Here is a 17,280-nt window from a genome sequence, read left to right as displayed (position 1 = left end):
ATGTGCAGTTCCATTAGAACGAATACCTATATACGTTAAGTTTTGCAGACGATCAAGTAGTGATTGCACAAGACCAAGACGACCTCAGCTACATGATGAAGAAATTACAAGAAGAATATACCAAGGCTGGCCTAGATATTAACCTCGCGAAAACAGAGTACCTATCTACAAGTGAAGAAGACATAGAAGATCTACAGATTGATGACAACGTAACAATGAAAGGAAAGGATAAATTCAAATACCTGGGATTTATAATCACGAAAAAGGTAACAACAGAGGAAGAAATTACACAAAGATTAGGACAAACAAGAACAGCAATCCGACAACTTAACTCAGTATGGTGGGATAGACACCTAAATATGAAGACAAAAACGCAGATTTATTAAACATTAGTGCGAAGTATTATGACATATGGGGCTGAAAATTGGATCATAAACAAGAAAAACAGCAGTAAGATAGTAGCAACAGAGATGGAATGCCTGCGAAGATGCTGCAGAGTAAAAAGAATGAATAGGAGAAGTAATGACGAAATAAAGCAAAGAACATCAATAGAAACAGACATACTAACATATATAGAACAAAAAAGATTAAAGTGGTATGGACATGTAAGAAGAACTAGCGATAGCAGATGGATACCGAATGGAGCCCCATAGGAAGGAGGAAAAGAGGACGACCCCGAAAATCCTGGAGGAACGAAATAAACGACGCCATGAGTAAGAGAGGACTAAACGATGGAGAATGGAACAACAGAGAGAGATGGAAACGGTTGAGCGAGGGAAGGCAGTGAATACTGTAGAATCCCTATATATATATATATATATATATATATATATATATATATATATATATATATATATATATATATATATATATATATATATATATATATATATATATATATATATATATATGTATATCATACCACCCGCCAAAAATATAATACCGTACTAGGTATGAAAAACAGGATAATGTCCATTGTTATATATATATATATATATATATATATATATATATATATATATATATATATATATATATATATATATATATATATCTCATACCACCCGTCAAAAATATAATACCGTACTAGGTATGAAAAACAGGATAATGTCCATTGTTGATGACAACTTTTTACAAAAAAATCTGGACATATACAAAATTTTCGTAACAACGGCTATCCTAAACAAATTTAAAAAAAAACTGATTTATAGCAGTAATTTCTATGAGGGTCCGGTCCATGATTCTAACAACAAATCAATTAAATTTAAAAAACTCCCCTTTATTAATGGTCCAACTCATTCTGTCATATCCATATTCAAAAATATTCCTAATATTAGTATACTAAATATAATACTATGAACAGCAAACACCTATTTTCAAAAATCAAAGACCCAGTACCAACCCTATATAAAAGTAATGTTGTTTATGAAATACCGTGTCTAGGATGTCAAAATAGCTACATTGGGCAAACATCACAATGGCTAAAACAACGCATCACACAACATAAAGGTGATTGCCGCGTGGGAAAAAATACTTGTGCAGTAGTTGAGCACTATGAAAATTCCGGTCATATGCTTGACTATAACAAAACTCGCATTTTGGCACAGACTGATAACTACAAAAGTAGATTATTTCTTGAGATGTATCACATAAACAAAAATAAAAACACTTTAAATTATAAAACAGACACTAGACAATTAAGTAACATGTATTGTAATGTATTGAACAAAATTTATAAATATTCAAAATAGCTAACATTCACCTTAATAACAATTAACCTTAATAATTCATCAAAGAAATATCAATCTTCTAACGTTTCTTTTATTTTATTGTTGTTTTTATTTGTACATTTGAAATCATTTTAATTTTTTTTATCGTACTGCTGTGGGGAACGTGCTTAGGACAGTTTAATCCTGACATTCAAAAGTTTACATACTTCAATGTACTCTTTGTACATCATTTCTTTGTAATGTTTCTAATTGTTTTACAGTTAACTCCTGATGAAACTATAAAATAAATGGCGAAATATTGAGTCTTAGAAAAAAAAACAAAGATTTTTATTATAGACCGCTATACCTGATATTTCCTACAGATATATATACAGGTATGGAAATAATTTTTCGGAACATACAAATATCAATACAATAAGTAGATTTCTTGATTTGCAATTAACCAGTGTAAATTTCAAGATAACGTCGCGATGTGCCGTGTCTAATTCAATTGTTCGACTGGATATGCTGTACCCACTGAGTTTATTTGCAATTAACCAGTGTAAATTTCAAATATCAAGTCGGGATGTTTTAAAATGAATTTATTTGTTCGACTATAATCGACTTGTAATAAGGATTACAATGGAACAAATGAATTAATTTTAAAACATCGCGACGTTATATTTTAATTTACACTGGTTAATTACAAATCAGAGAACTCAGTGGGTATAGCATATCCAGTCGAACAATTGAATTAGACACGGCACATCGCGACGTTATCTTGAAATTTACACTGGTTAATTGCAAATCAAGAAATCTACTTATTGTATTGATATTCGTATGTTCCGAAAAATTATTTCCATACCTGTATATATATATATATATATATATATATATATATATACATATAAATATATATATATATATATATATATATATATATATATATATATATATATATATATATATATATATACACTCCGCGTCATAGAAAACGGGCCACCCCCAGTATTTAAAATATTTTCGAAATTATTATTTATTGCTACAAAATTAAGCATTTATTTTTTTGTATTGAATTAATATTATTTTATTTTTAATCTGTCTTGGGTTATTTAAGTTAAATGGGTTGTTGCGAAAGCAAACCGACCATGTAACTGGATTGAGGATATTCGTAGAACCTATAAAACAAAACAATTCTGAGAAAAAGTTTTCGAGGAAGCGCTTGTTTTGAGAAATGTATGACATTGTAAAGGGTTCTAATGAGTTTTAAATGCATCTCAGTATTATAGTAGCCGACTTAGTGTGAAGTAGTCTTGAATGAATAACGATGGAGAATTTTTAAAAATCGGTTGAAATTGTAACGTTACTGGGAAGTGGATTAAGTCAAAGACAAGTTGCAAGACAATTGAATGTTAGTCGTTCGACTGCACAAAGGACCCAGCAACGATTTATTGTGACAGGATCTCACCAACGACGACCTGGTACAGGTCCAAAAAGGAAAACAACCGCTAGGGAAGATCACGTCGTCATTCTTGCTGCATTACGGAATCAGACCCAAACCGCTAGAATACTTCAAGGCCATTTACAGCAAGCTCAAGGACCAGCAATCAGCCTTTCTACTATTCGACGAAGATAAGGGAGCAAGGTTTGACAGCTTGCAGTCCAGCAACGGGGCCCTTACTTTCCCCAGCTCACAAAAGACGAAGACTCGATTTTGCCTGTGAGCACATCAATTGGACAGCAGACGATTGGAAAAAAGTATTGTTTACGGATGAGTGTAAAATGTCTATTTATTGTCAAGATGGACGCAGTAAGGTGTACAGACGGGCTGGAGAACGTTTCGCTGGTTGCACTCTGGCACCACGGGTTGCTTTTGGTGGTGGTTTAGTAATGTCTTGGGCAGGGATTTCTTTTGATGCGCATACGGATCTCGTCGTGATCGACAGAGGTGCGTTAACAGAAGTAAGGTACATAACGGAAATCTTACAACATCATGTGATGCCCTATACTGGATTTATTGGCAACGAATTCCTACTAATGCAGGATAATGCGAGACCACACACGGCAAGGATAGTAACGGAGTACCTTGACGAGGTTGGTATTCCAAAAATAGACTGGCCTGGTCAAAGCCCCGATTTCAATCCTATTGAGCATATATGGAGCCTGCTAAAAAGTCACGTTAGGCGTCGCATACCTGCTCCAACAACACCTGGAGAGCTTCAGATGGCACTCGTTGAGGAATGGGCCACTTTTCCCCAAAGAGATATCCAAAGCGTTATAAATTCCACGCCAAATCGAATGAGGAGTGTCATCCAGAATCGAGGTGACAATACCCATTACTGAAAATTTATACCAGCTTTTTTTTTAAATTTACACTTCATTGTTGTTTTAAAAACTGTAAGTTGATTTTTTTAATAAATTTCCTATTTTTCTTAAATTTTTTATTTTCGATTGATGTTTTACGTTAATGATGAAATTTTATACTAAACGAGTTATTGATTCAATATACAAAAAAATAAATGCTTCATTTTGTAGCAATAAATAATAAATTCGAAAATATTTTAAATATTTGGGGTGGCCCGTTTTCTATGACGCGGAGTGTATATAATTGTACAATAAAATTGTAAAATTTTCAGTGACAATAAATCATTTTATTTACTATAACTATTTTACTCTATTCTATTCTATGCTTTTTGCAAGGTAGATATTGGTCCAGTTCATTGCGTATTTCTTTCGGAATTTTCCACCAATCAGAAGCAGTAATGTACTCCAACAAAATTGAAATAATATTTTCTAGCTGTTATTTGTTCTGTACTGGATTAATTCGTTTAGGTTCTATCATACTAGGATTCTTTTTTAATCTTTGGTAATTCTGAAAAACACCTATCCACTTATCCATTTTGAACCTGACTGAAATTTGCTATATTCTAGTATCCTATCCCAATGTTGTTTTCGTTAATCCTCGTTCCTCCGTCCGTGTTATTATCGCTGATCCTTTTTCCTCCACTGGGCGGAGGGAGAATGACTTCCGGTCTAATCACTGGACCACCGTCCGTGTTGCTGTCGCTAATAACAAGGATTAGCGATAACAGCACGGGCGGAGCAAAAAGGATTAGCGACAGCAACACGGGCGGTGGTCCAGTGATTAGACCGGAAGTCATGATTCCTCCGCCTATGATATACTATTTATCTTATATGCATATACTTCTGTAAGTGCTTTCAGTTTAAAATCTCATACACGTTTACATTAAAATATGAATAAGTGTAACACGTTTTAATAAAAATATATTATTACAATTTTTTTTAGATAATAACAATTTTAACTCACATCTCTTTCTTATTTTTAGGATTCGCTAGTATATGCTGGAAGAGAGCTAGAAATCCAGTTCAGAATGTCACGCCAACTTACCGACTTCATGGCAACACTTCACAAAAATGGTGTAGAAGAAAAACGGTTATCTAAATTCGTATCGCATAGCGTCGCTGAAGATATAGTAACCTTCAATATCAGCTTTCCCGAAGAAGGTCAATATGGTTTAGATATTTACACACGAGAAATGGCTTCTAACTTAGATTTGACGGGAGAAAAACATCTTTTGACTCATTGTTGTAAATATTTGATAAACTCCTCCAAACGTAATTGAATTTAGGCATAATGAGTTGATTCAGAAGTATTTTAAATATGAACCATTCATTTTTATAACTTGAAAAAGTATTTTTAGAGACTGAGTCGTTTTGAAATACAAAATTCTCGTTGGGAAAATGGAATACATCAGCTCTGACGTCACAATGAGCGGGGTTTGTAAAGACCCTTCCAAACATTTCTAATTTGTGTGCATTTGTCCCATAAGAAGTTGAAAATATTGGTTTTTTTAATTGTTTGCAGAATAAATGAGGACTTTTGGTTATGAACATTCATTTTGTGCGATTGGTATTATTTGTTGTCCGTGAATTTGTGAGGTAATTATATCAAAGGATTAAGATATTTACTATGAATATTCATATTTTAAGGTTATGTGATGCTTTAATTAAAACTTTAATTATTTTTTACTGTATTTCAAAGTATTTTGTTATTGTTTATGTCGGGGTTATTTCAAAATTAATCAATAAGTCATTGAATTTATTTACGAAGTTAAAAAATATTTAAATTAATAAAATCCACAAGGAAAATAATTCCTGTAGCTGGCTGTATACCACGTATAACAAAAGAGGTTATTCTTTGTATGTGGGTATATTTTATTTTATAAAAACCCTTAAAAGGGCAACATTACAAGCACGAACGTTTTCGGAACAACTGTTCCATCATCAGGTTTAAAATGCAGGTTAACATGCCTGAGCCACCAAAATATTTGGGTAAAAACCCTTTAAATTGAAAAATGTTACCAAAGATTGTACATGATGTTTATAATATTATGTGATGTTTAATATTTTAATTAGATTTTACTTCAGGTAACATACACCCATGCTTAAGTGAGTTCCAGTGTCCGGAGAGTAAACCTCTTCAAACGGACTACGGTTGGCAACTGTGAGCAACGGTGAGTTGCCAACCGTAGTCCGTTTGAAGAGGTTTACTCTCCGGACACTGGAACTCACTTAAGCATGGGTGTATGTTACCTGAAGTAAAATCTAATTAAAATATTAAACATCACATAATATTATAAACATCATGTACAATCTTTGGTAACATTTTTCAATTTAAAGGGTTTTTACCCAAATATTTTGGTGGCTCAGGCATGTTAACCTGCATTTTAAACCTGATGATGGAACAGTTGTTCCGAAAACGTTCGTGCTTGTAATGTTGCCCTTTTAAGGGTTTTTATAAAATAAAATATACCCACATACAAAGAATAACCTCTTTTATTTAAATTAATGTTTTAATCTTTTTTATGTGCTAGTGATTTTATCCTGTTAAATACTAAAGATATTCGTTTTCTCGTAGTTTAAATAGTTAATAATAGTTTTGTTGCCATTACTGAAAAATTTAGGAATACTGGATATCTTCAGCACATGTCATCGGCGCAATTTTTTCAGGATTATCATCATAATTGGTGCTACAGAACTATAAAAGAGCCTCGACCTTCCCAAGTCTATTACGCCAGTCAGTTCTATCCATTGCCAACTGTTGCCAGTTTGCTGCGCCTATTTTTCTACTATCCTCGTCTACACCATCCCTCCATCTGAATCTTGGCCTACCCCTACTTCTACTTCCCACAGGATGTGACATAAGGATTCTTCTAGGATAATTGTTCTGCTGTGATCTTGCCAGATGTCCTGCCCATCTTCTGTCTTCCTATTTTTATAAAGGATACTACGTCTTTACCACCAAATATATGTTTATATCTGTGATATATCTCGTAGTTATACCTCCTTCTCCAAACATCATTTTCACAGATACCACCAAATATTCTTCTCAGGATCCTTCGTTCAATTTTTTTCAGCATAAACGACCTAAAAGGAATGACCCAATCCACTTCTAGTCTACATTGAAAGGCGCACTTTTTAATTTCTGTGCATTGTCAACTTTGCCCACACTTTTGCTGTAGTCTTCATTTTTTATATATGAGCCGTTGAAAACCAGGGTGGTCTAAGTCAGAAATGTTGAAATTCGAGAAACAACGACTTAAAGTTAACATGTTGGCGTTAAATGGGAACATAAAAACTGACTTTGATCAGAATGATTTTCAATAAAAAAAGCTTAAACTTAAGTAATTCCAGCGGAACAATCAGCCAGCAGTCAAAATTTTTATATTTTTTGTTAATATTTTGACTTAGACCACTCTGGCTTTCAATAGGTTCATTATTTTGGAGTAAAGCAAAAAAGTTAGACTTACAAACGATCGTGTATTTTTGTGTATTATATTATTACAAATTAAATTTTTATTCATAAAAAACATCGTCGTCTCCATTCGCCACCAAAATATCTTCCAGTGGACCTACTTCTGCAGTGTTGTTTCCATTTACGGATAAATTTTTGAAAAAGTCGTGATGAATGGGCGGTATAAACGCCAAAAGATCTTCCATATCCTTTTTTTTCTTAATCGTAACTGGTATTGGAGCTTCATACAGTTTTGAAAATTCAATATTTTGAAAATTGGCGATACGTCCTTTTCGTACAGGTTGCAAGTTTATGACATCAAAAGGAAACTCCTCATCTAATGTTTCTTTATAAAATATTTTATAGGGATCACTCTTTCTAAATTGTAGCCATTGAATTTTAAGCCACATACTGGCGCGTTATCTTCATTTTTCTTTCTTCTGGTAACAGCTGCTTCCAGGTTTTGTGACGATACAAAATTATTTCCGTTCATCTTGCAAACACGATACGGTTTCTTTGTGCGGCACTTCTCAAACACACTGTACCAGTCGTCCGGCACATACTTCACTCTATTCTTTGCGTATTGTTCGATTACACCAAAATCACGATCATTCGGGAGAAAGGAATGTCCGGATACCATAAACTTATGGTCTACCATTTCCAAATTATCGGAATCTGCAATGAGTTTCAACCAAAACAAACACTGTTTAAAGTTCCTATTCTGCCCCCACAGGCATCACTAAATGCAATGATGTGTCTTGCGTCCTTTGCATTTTCTAGAACATGCTTTCGAATACAAGATCCTATTTATTGTGCTCCTCGAGAGGCTATAGTTTCATCCCAGGCATACAGGAACACCTTGTCTTCGTCGCTAAACTCGTGAATACCCAAATTGTACACATACATGTTTCTTTTATAGTAGGCTACAGAGCAAGTCAAAGTTGGAAACGGTAAGGCCTTTTCTAAATCAAACGTGAATGCACACACTCTCCCTTTTTCACGTATGCTTGTAATTTTAGCGTCTTTCAAAGCAGCTCTGGCCTTTTCACTGCGCCGTAAATGCAGCTCGTGTTGTGATTGAAGCACTTTCTTCGTATTCTCGTGATTTTCCTGGGTCACCTGATTTTTGTATTTGTCACACTTAACACATGTATCTTTTAATGGTACGTGAAAGTGAAGATTGAAATCGCGATGGAAAATTTGTCTGTGTAAACTTTCTGACACAGGATCTTCTACACATTTCTCTTTGTACAGGGTATACGTTGTACGTACATTGAGCTCTGGATCTAAAAACTTTCTATTAGGATTATGACCTCGTGTATAATGAGATTCATAAGAAGGAAAGCTGTTTATGTGATCGCGTACTAACTGTATATTTCCTTCAGGAGTTTTATTGCTAGGTGCGTGTTTGCCCCGTAAATCTTCACCAGGAAATGATATCTCCCCCTTTTTTAATGCACGCATTAACCTACCATTACTTATTGCAAAGGTTTCCAAAAAGTACATTTTGCACACTTTATGAGACTCTTTCGGGGTATTTAGGACATAAGTGTAGGATACTGCTTTTTTCTGCCTTGTACCATTTCTTGGACGGTGAGTGGCTGGTTTAGACAATTTTACAATACCAACTAGAAAAGCATTTTGTGCTGAAAAATTAGCTATGTTCCAGAAATTTGTAAAGATAGCTTTCCTTTCTTCCTGAGAAATTTTTTGAATGCATTTGCCCTTGCACGTACACTCCCTGTTATGAAACTCTTTCGCTTTTACCACCTTATTAGATGTAGACACATATTGTTCCCCACAGTTTCTTTTTTCTTTTCGAACATTCTTGATGTGTTTACTTGGCTCTCTATTTCGTTTTCTGCCGACGTGCTTGGTAGTTGATCCCAATTTTAACTTAGAACTTTCGTCAACTGAAACAAACGTGCAAATAAAATACTGCTATTCACACATTTGAGGTTATGAAAGGAAATAACAAAATAAACTTACCTCTATCAGAATCAGATTCTGTTGAATCGTCATTGTTTTCTGGCTTGTACTCGCCCAATTTTAACTTCGAACGTTTGTCAGCTGAAACAAACGTGCAAATAAAATACTGCTATTCACACATTTGAGGTTATAAAAGGAAATAAAAAAAATAAACTTACCGCTATCAGAATCAGATTCTGTTGAATCGTCATTGTTTTCTGGCTCGTACTCGCTATCACTAGCACTAAACGGTTCATTTACAGATTCACTAGAACTCATTTTACTACAAGCAAACGTGACACATAAAAAATTCGTGACAGAATTTCTGGCAGAATGGTCCAAGTCAGACTTAGACCATTTTGCCTTAAAACGGCAACCTTCATAGCATTTGACATATATTACAGTAGTGTCATCTGTGAGTGAACGGATGCACTAATATTTTTCAAATTTTGTAGCAAAATAGAACACTGTTAAACAGAATTATATACCGAGAAAACGCGAAACATGAAATTCTTGACTTAGACCACTCTGGTTTTCAACGGCTCATATATGCTTATATATAATTTTTGCTCTTGCTCTGACGTTACTTTCTGCGAATACTTTTTTCATGCATTTAGAGTACTTCTAGCACTAAGAAATTATGTATTGTGAATTCCCAATCACAATTGGCTAATTGAGCTCATTTCTGCTATCTTATTATTCACCTTTTTTCACAACACGTGGCCCTGGGTCCATAACCTGTTAAAAATACCTGGGAAATGAAATGCCTGCTACAAATATCATCAACTAAAAGTTTACTCGTAATAGAGAAGCTTACACAGAGCAACCGGTATCAATTATTTTGATATATAATAACAAAATAGCAAAGCAGATCAAAATATTCTTGTGCCAAACGTTAAAGTTAAATTTAAAACAATTAAAAAGATAACATTGCTTCTGAATCAACTACACGTACGGTGCTAATGTTTAATAATATAAACCGAACAAGATAATGACGTATTTAGTAGATGTAATTCTAAACATTTTAACTTACCCACACTAAGTCTCGAATACATAATCAAAGAATAGTCAATCGTTCATACAAGGTGTACGGTCCCAGTTGTAGCTATTTTCGCTTGCTTTTTCATAGTATTTTTATATGAGGAATCAGTATACCTACTTTAAGTCATTAAAATTGTTTTTTATTACTTCTTATTTCTCTATAGCCCACAATGGTGTCAAAGATTTTCCTTCTAAGTCATGTGGGTAGATCTGATTTAAATACATAGTATAATTTACCAAACACTGTCCAGGTTAATCTTATACAACGTGAGAGCTCACATGTCTGGTTATCTCTGCCAAACCGAATTTCATGCCCTAAATAATTTCGCTCCAGATTAGCCATCATTTGCGTCTTGCTCAGGTTCATCTTCAGTCCGACCTACAAGGAAGCGTGATATAATTTTTCCAACATTATTATTGCATCATCCATACGATAGGCTATAAGGACGATGTCATCTGCTAATCTCAAATGACTGAGCTTCTCTCCATGTTTGTTGATACCATGCTCGATCAGATGTGCCTTCTTACAAGTATGTTCTAAAAGTGTCGTGAATAGATTTGGAGGGACAGTGTATTCCTCGCTTGCCGTACTCCTCGTTGTATACAGAATTTATTTGTTTATTTTGAGTACTAGGTATTATATTCTCTCTATTGATTCACAAGCCGACTAATAGTAAAAAAATAATACACAATTTGAATAGGTTATTACATTCGAATTAAAACAAGCATCGGGATACGTCATTGCAACGATGCTCATTGAAAAAACGCATCGTCCTAACACTTGCCTAAAAATCCGCATTAACTCTATTTAATTGAATATTTTCTATGAACGTGCAATAACTGTTTGACAGATGTATAAATTAAGTACCAGTGTTTTGTTTTTATATTTTTGTTATTAATATAATATGCACATGTTATTAAATATTATATTTTCTGTTAATAAATGACCTTAATATATAATTTACAAAAAATATTACAAAATAATAAAATGACAAATCAGTTGCTTCCTTTTACTATAAATTTATATTTGTAACTGAAAATTTATTCAATAAATCTATTTATTTATAATGTTCGAGTTTCTATCATAACCTTTCCCTGTTTTAATAAAATAAGTATTAAAGAAAAATAATAGGGAAGAGCGGAGTGAGTTTGAACAGTAGGAGACAATGTCCACTTCCATAATTCTCGCAATTTTTCTCGTAGTTTGTTTATCAAAATTTTGAAGTATCCTTGTTTTTTGTCTTGTTTTAAATATAAAAATTTTTTTTAATCTTGGAACACTTAACATTTCTTCATCCTCCATTTCTTCTGCTAGCAAGTATTTTAACAATAATTGTTTTCTTTTACATACGCTCATCGCTGCAAAAAAAAACACTTGTTCACTACACAACTCACTAGTGATCATTGCTCATCGACGATCGCTGAACGATGATCTCAACAGACGCCCCAGTAAAAATGTACCTTTAGTCATATGCAACTATTGTAGTAAATGATATTTGCGATTATACAACCAGTGATACTTTGAAAAATGATGGGGGTTACGTCAAATCAAGTCACGCAGTCACTTCATGTATTGAAGAAGAAGAAGAACCAGATTATCCTCTTCAAGTAGACAATATCTGGCTGGACTATCTATTAACGAAATTTGGTCTGAAAGAATTGTAGTAAAGCATTAAAAAGCACCAAAAATGCCGCTCCTTGTGTCGACAATATTCATTATATTTCGTTGACCATATCATCGTCCATGATGTTATTGATTCACAGATAAATGAATATTGACGAGCACTTCTAAAAATAACTACAGACGAATTTAAAAACCAAATTATCCCGACAAATGAAGAATAAGAAACAATTGAGAGAAGACACAGTTTACAATATTAGGTCAAGACAACAAGAGATAACAGTTGTTGATGATTCTGATTAATATTAGAGAAATTAGAATAAAGCCAGCTCTTTGATAGGAGCTATGAGTAGACGAGGCGCACCTACGGTAATATGCAGATGGATAAGAGCATCCCTGGAGAATAGGACAGTAATGTCCACTCTGGGTAAAGCAACCATCAAAGCAAAATTAGGTGGAAGCTGTCCACAAGGAGGAGTTCTGTCCCATCCACTTTGGGCAACCTTGGTAGATAATCTCAGAAATCTGTCCACAGAAGGCTTTTATTGTCTAAGATATGCTGACGATACAGCAATCGTTGTCAGGGGCAGGTTTGTTCAGGTGGTGTCTGAGAGAATGCAAGCAGCCCTAAATATAGTTGACGACTGGTGTAAACAAGAGAGACTGATAGTCAATGCTCAGAAAACACAAATCGTCAACTTCACAAAAAAAAAACAGCACTACAAGGCCTAAAACCGCCGGGGCTGGGAAGAACAAAGATTTCATTTGCCAAAGAAACAAAATACCTTGGGGTATATTTTGATCATAGGCTTACATGGAATACTCACATTCTGAAAACCACACAGAAAGATACTATGTCCTTGGGCAGATGTAGAAGAATGTGCGCTAAGAATTGGGATTGGGGACTTAACCCCAAAATGACTCTATGGTTATACACAAGGGTTATTGGACCCATAATAACCTATGACTCGGTGACGTGGTGGACAAAGACGCAGGAAGTGGAAGCAACAAGACTGCTAGGTAATACACAAACGCTAGCATGCCTGTGTATTACGGGGGCCATAAAAACAACTCCTACTGCATCGTCGGAAGTCCTGTTGAATCTACCACCACTTCATATCTTTATACAAGGCAAAGCCAGATCAGTGATGCACAGATTAATCCATAGTCAGCGACATATAAGCCAGATGCATGGTACTGACAACAGAAAGCTAATCGAGGAGCTAAAAGCCGATATTGTGATGGGGAAACCTATCGATGCAACAGCTACGAGATAGGTATAGCTTTAACAATAAGTTCACAATTAAGATAGCAGCCAGGGAAGACTGGAATAAAGGTGTACCCATACAAGCTGCTGCTACCTGGTACACGGATGGCTCAAAAACATCGGAGGGTGTGGGAGCTGGCATAAAAAAATAGAAGAAAAACTGAATTCAGGCCGTAGAAGAATGTCATGCTTGCGTAATATGAGAGGGTGGTTTGGCTGTACCACTAATGAACTCTTTAGGTCAGCTGTAAACAAGGTCAGGACAGCCTTGATGATTTTCAATCTCCGATAGGAGTGGCACAAGAAGAAGAAGAAGATAATAATACCCTAAGTGGGAGGCAAAATAATCGTTACACATCAAGACGGCTGTACAGTTCACAACGCTTGAATAATTAGGGAGTACTGGCTGTACTGGCTGTACAGTTCACAACGCTTGAATAATTAGGGAGTACTTAAAAAATACTTTCCCGAATCGAGTTATCAGTGGAACAAACGATTTTTAAGATTTTCAGATCTTACACCAATGAACTTCTTTTTTTGGTGACATTTAAAAAGCATCATCTACGATCATTCTAAGGCTAGAGGCCAAAATTTGGATGAATTAAAAAACCGAATTAGAGAAGTCTCCAATTCTGGTACAGCAGAAACTTTCATCTGTCCGCAGAAGTTAGTATGACACAGCCGTAGAAGGTCAAATATTTGAATCATTTCTGTAGGGCATAAAGAATTATTTCTTATTTTATTAGGAATTGTTTTTTATTTTCAATAAAAGTATATTTTTATGTTTTATCTTTTTAAAGAAATGCGGTTTTATTTTTAATTCAACCACAAAAAATTGTTCACATTATTAAAAACCGATACAAATGCACCGCCTTATAAAGGTCAGTATATTTTTATGGAGTTTATGTTATAAGAAATGAACCGAGCATACGTATGAAAACAAATATCGACGGACGAAGGTGTATATCTCATGTATTGTTATATGTTACAAAATGGTTTTCGTTTTCTGTCTAGGTGTCAGACGGGACCGGAGAATTACAATTAAGTAGATCGGAGAGGCAATGTTGCCGATTTTAGTGCTGTATGTAGTGTGTAATATCTAATCCTTACTTAACGTACTGTATGTGATCAATGATAGATCTGTTTTTCAAAAAGCTTTTTTGATAGGATCTGAGTATACTATTAGTATACTGTGCCAGTCGTTTGTTAAGTATCAATGATAAAATTTTGTATGCCGTATTAAGAAGAGCCTCTAACGTTGGAACAGTCAAACACGTTTCCTTTTTTTGTGTATAGGGCATATAATTCCAATATTCTAACACCGCCACATTTAAATATGTCTGCGGGTAGGTTGTCCGGTCCACGTGACTTGTTTCTAGCTAGAGACTGAATTGCTTTATTTATTTTTTCCAAAGTTTCTAGCTCAGTTTCCTCCTGTTCTATATCATGTTTACTTTCTCCATTAAGTAGAGTACTAATCCACGCCATGGGGCTTACTGTGTTAAATGACGGTAAGGCACCTACATTCGTGAGAGGTAATAGTGAATCCTTTCTGGACATCACACTGGTTTCAACGACATTTCTAAACAGGGTCGTAAGCTGGAGTGTTTTGGAAGAAGAATCGCTTAGCTTACACAAGTATGTGAGTTTTGAAATAGCTAGCAAAAGACAGAAACGTAAAAATGGAGATATCAATCTAAAGAGATGTTTAAATGAGGAGGTTTTTTTAGATGCTTTTGGCTTGATTGGTACGGGATGTGAGAATATGCGTGCGTTAATTGAGGGTATGAGTGATGCACATGAGTTGGCTTGTGTAAGATCAAATGGGAGGTCTGAAAGAAAACAACCATACTGGTGGAATGAGCAGCTTAAAAATCTGAAGACAAAGTGCATGTGAGTAAGAAGGGAGTGTAAGAGGTTAAGAAGAGTACAAGCAGGATATTTGGAAGAGAGAATAAATTAATTAAAGTGAATGCAGAATGAATACAGGAATGAGATAAGAAGATTTAAGAAACAGGTGGAGTAACCTGCTTCAGGATCTCGAAAGCGATATCTGGGGGCAGGGCTTCAAAATTTTTTGTACCGAATTGACGGGAAAAAGACACCCTACCCCCTGCCTGAGGATAAGAAACTCCGTTTAATACGGGAACTCTTTCTTCAGATGGAGGATAGACGTGAAAGGGATATTGGTTTCGTAGATGCGGAACCTTTTACTGAGTTGGAACTCGGCGAGGCTGTTGGGCGGATGAAGATCCGAAAGGCACCTGGCATAGATGAAGTCATGCCGGAGACAGTAAGACTCGCTGCACTAAGATACTTGCAGGTTTTCCTGAGATTGCTAAATAAACTGCTTGAACAACAGCAGTTTCCAACAATGTTGAAAGAAGCTAAGGTTGTCCTTATCCCGAAAGGTAGAGGTGAAGAGGAAGAGGTACGATTTCGGCCAATTTGCCTTATCAGTTCGATAGCTAAATTGTACGAACAGCTTGTAAAAGGCCGCCTTGAGCGAGAGCTAGAAGAAAAGCATGCCCTGAGGGACCGCCAATATGGTTTTAGGGCCAAAAAGTCTACCATAGATGCTGTCACAGAGGTAACCTCTTTAGTTACGCAGGATACAAAGAGATGGGTGGTTCTTATCCTGCTTGGCGTCAAGAATGCCTTTAATACGGCATCATGGGATAAAATCATGTCCAGGCTGAGAGAATTGGGCGTTAGTGAGTACCTGGTCAATGTAATTGACAGATACTTTACTGACAGGTCCATAAGAGAAAAAGATACCAGCATCAGTTTGTCGCAGGGTTCAGTACTAGGTCCCATCCTCTGAAATGTCCTGTACGATGGGGTGTTGAGGCTACAGATGCCAAGGGATGCACTCTACGGACATGGCTAACACAGCCCTGCGTCGCATTAGTAGGTGGATCAGAAAGAACGATCTACAGCTAGCACCCCAGAAAACTGAGGTGGTAGCTGTTAAAGGGAGCCGTGACAAATCCTCTCTTCGCTTTATAATGGAACAGGTGGAGGTTTCATCGGTTAAGTATCTTGGAGTCTGGCTGTCAGAAGGACTAAGGTTCGGAGTACACATCCAAAAGACGGTAGAGAAGGCGAAGAGAAATATAGAGACGTTGATACGGCTGATGCCAAACATTGGAGGCGCAGGTAGCACCAAAAGAAAGGTGTTAAATGGAGTTTTCCAGTCGGTGGCAACCTACGCTGCCCCCGTGTGTTGTAGAGTACTAAACACTGCGAAATACGCTAAGCTGATGGAGATTTCCAAAGGCGAATGCACCTCAGGGTATCTAGTGCATATAGAACAGTTTCAAATGAGGCTCTATATGTCATTGAAGCAATGATACCGATCGTTTTGTTGTACAAAGAGCGAGCGAGGGTGTATGCAAGGAGGATGGATGTAAATATAGATGAAAATGAGAGAGAAAAAACGATAGTACAATGGCAGAGAGAATGGGCGAATGATAGCGGAAAGTCAAGGTGGACGAAGGAGTTTATTCCCGATCTAAGGCCGTGGTGGGAATGTAAGTTCAGGAAATTAGACTACTTCCTGACGCAGTTTCTGACCGGACATGGTAGTTTTGCCACCTTCATAAATAGAATAGGCAAATCTGCCTCAGCAGACTGTACTGTTTGTGGGGTACCGGACGCATTTTTAACTACCAGAAATGGGCAAATGAGAGAAGAGATTTCGAGAGGCGAATGGGTTTCGGGCTGGATGAGAGAAACGTTGTAACCATAATGTTAAGAGGAGAAAAAAAAATGGAGAGAAGTACACTGTCTGATTTCTGGGGTGATGAAGAAAAAGGAGCAGGAGGAAATTGAGCCAGGGATCTGAAATTTATGGTTA

General features: G+C 35.8%; 1 protein-coding gene across 1 annotated transcript in view; it reads left to right on the top strand.

The window, feature by feature from the left end:
* Nucleotides 1-6,211, top strand: part of Hil (peptidase hillarin) — a 163,658-nt gene extending 157,447 nt beyond the window's left edge. The window contains exon 13 of the mRNA XM_072531652.1: nt 5,057-6,211. Coding sequence (XP_072387753.1) covers nt 5,057-5,353 — 297 coding nt within the window. The 3' untranslated portion in view covers nt 5,354-6,211. The remainder of the gene's footprint in view (nt 1-5,056) is intronic.
* The last annotated feature ends 11,069 nt before the right edge of the window (nt 6,212-17,280 follow it).

The sequence above is a fragment of the Diabrotica undecimpunctata genome, chromosome 5, assembly GCF_040954645.1.
Source record: "Diabrotica undecimpunctata isolate CICGRU chromosome 5, icDiaUnde3, whole genome shotgun sequence".
In the NCBI taxonomy this organism is placed as follows: domain Eukaryota; kingdom Metazoa; phylum Arthropoda; class Insecta; order Coleoptera; family Chrysomelidae; genus Diabrotica; species Diabrotica undecimpunctata.
Note: the sequence above shows the minus strand (reverse complement) of the source record. Positions and strands in the feature narration are given on the sequence as shown.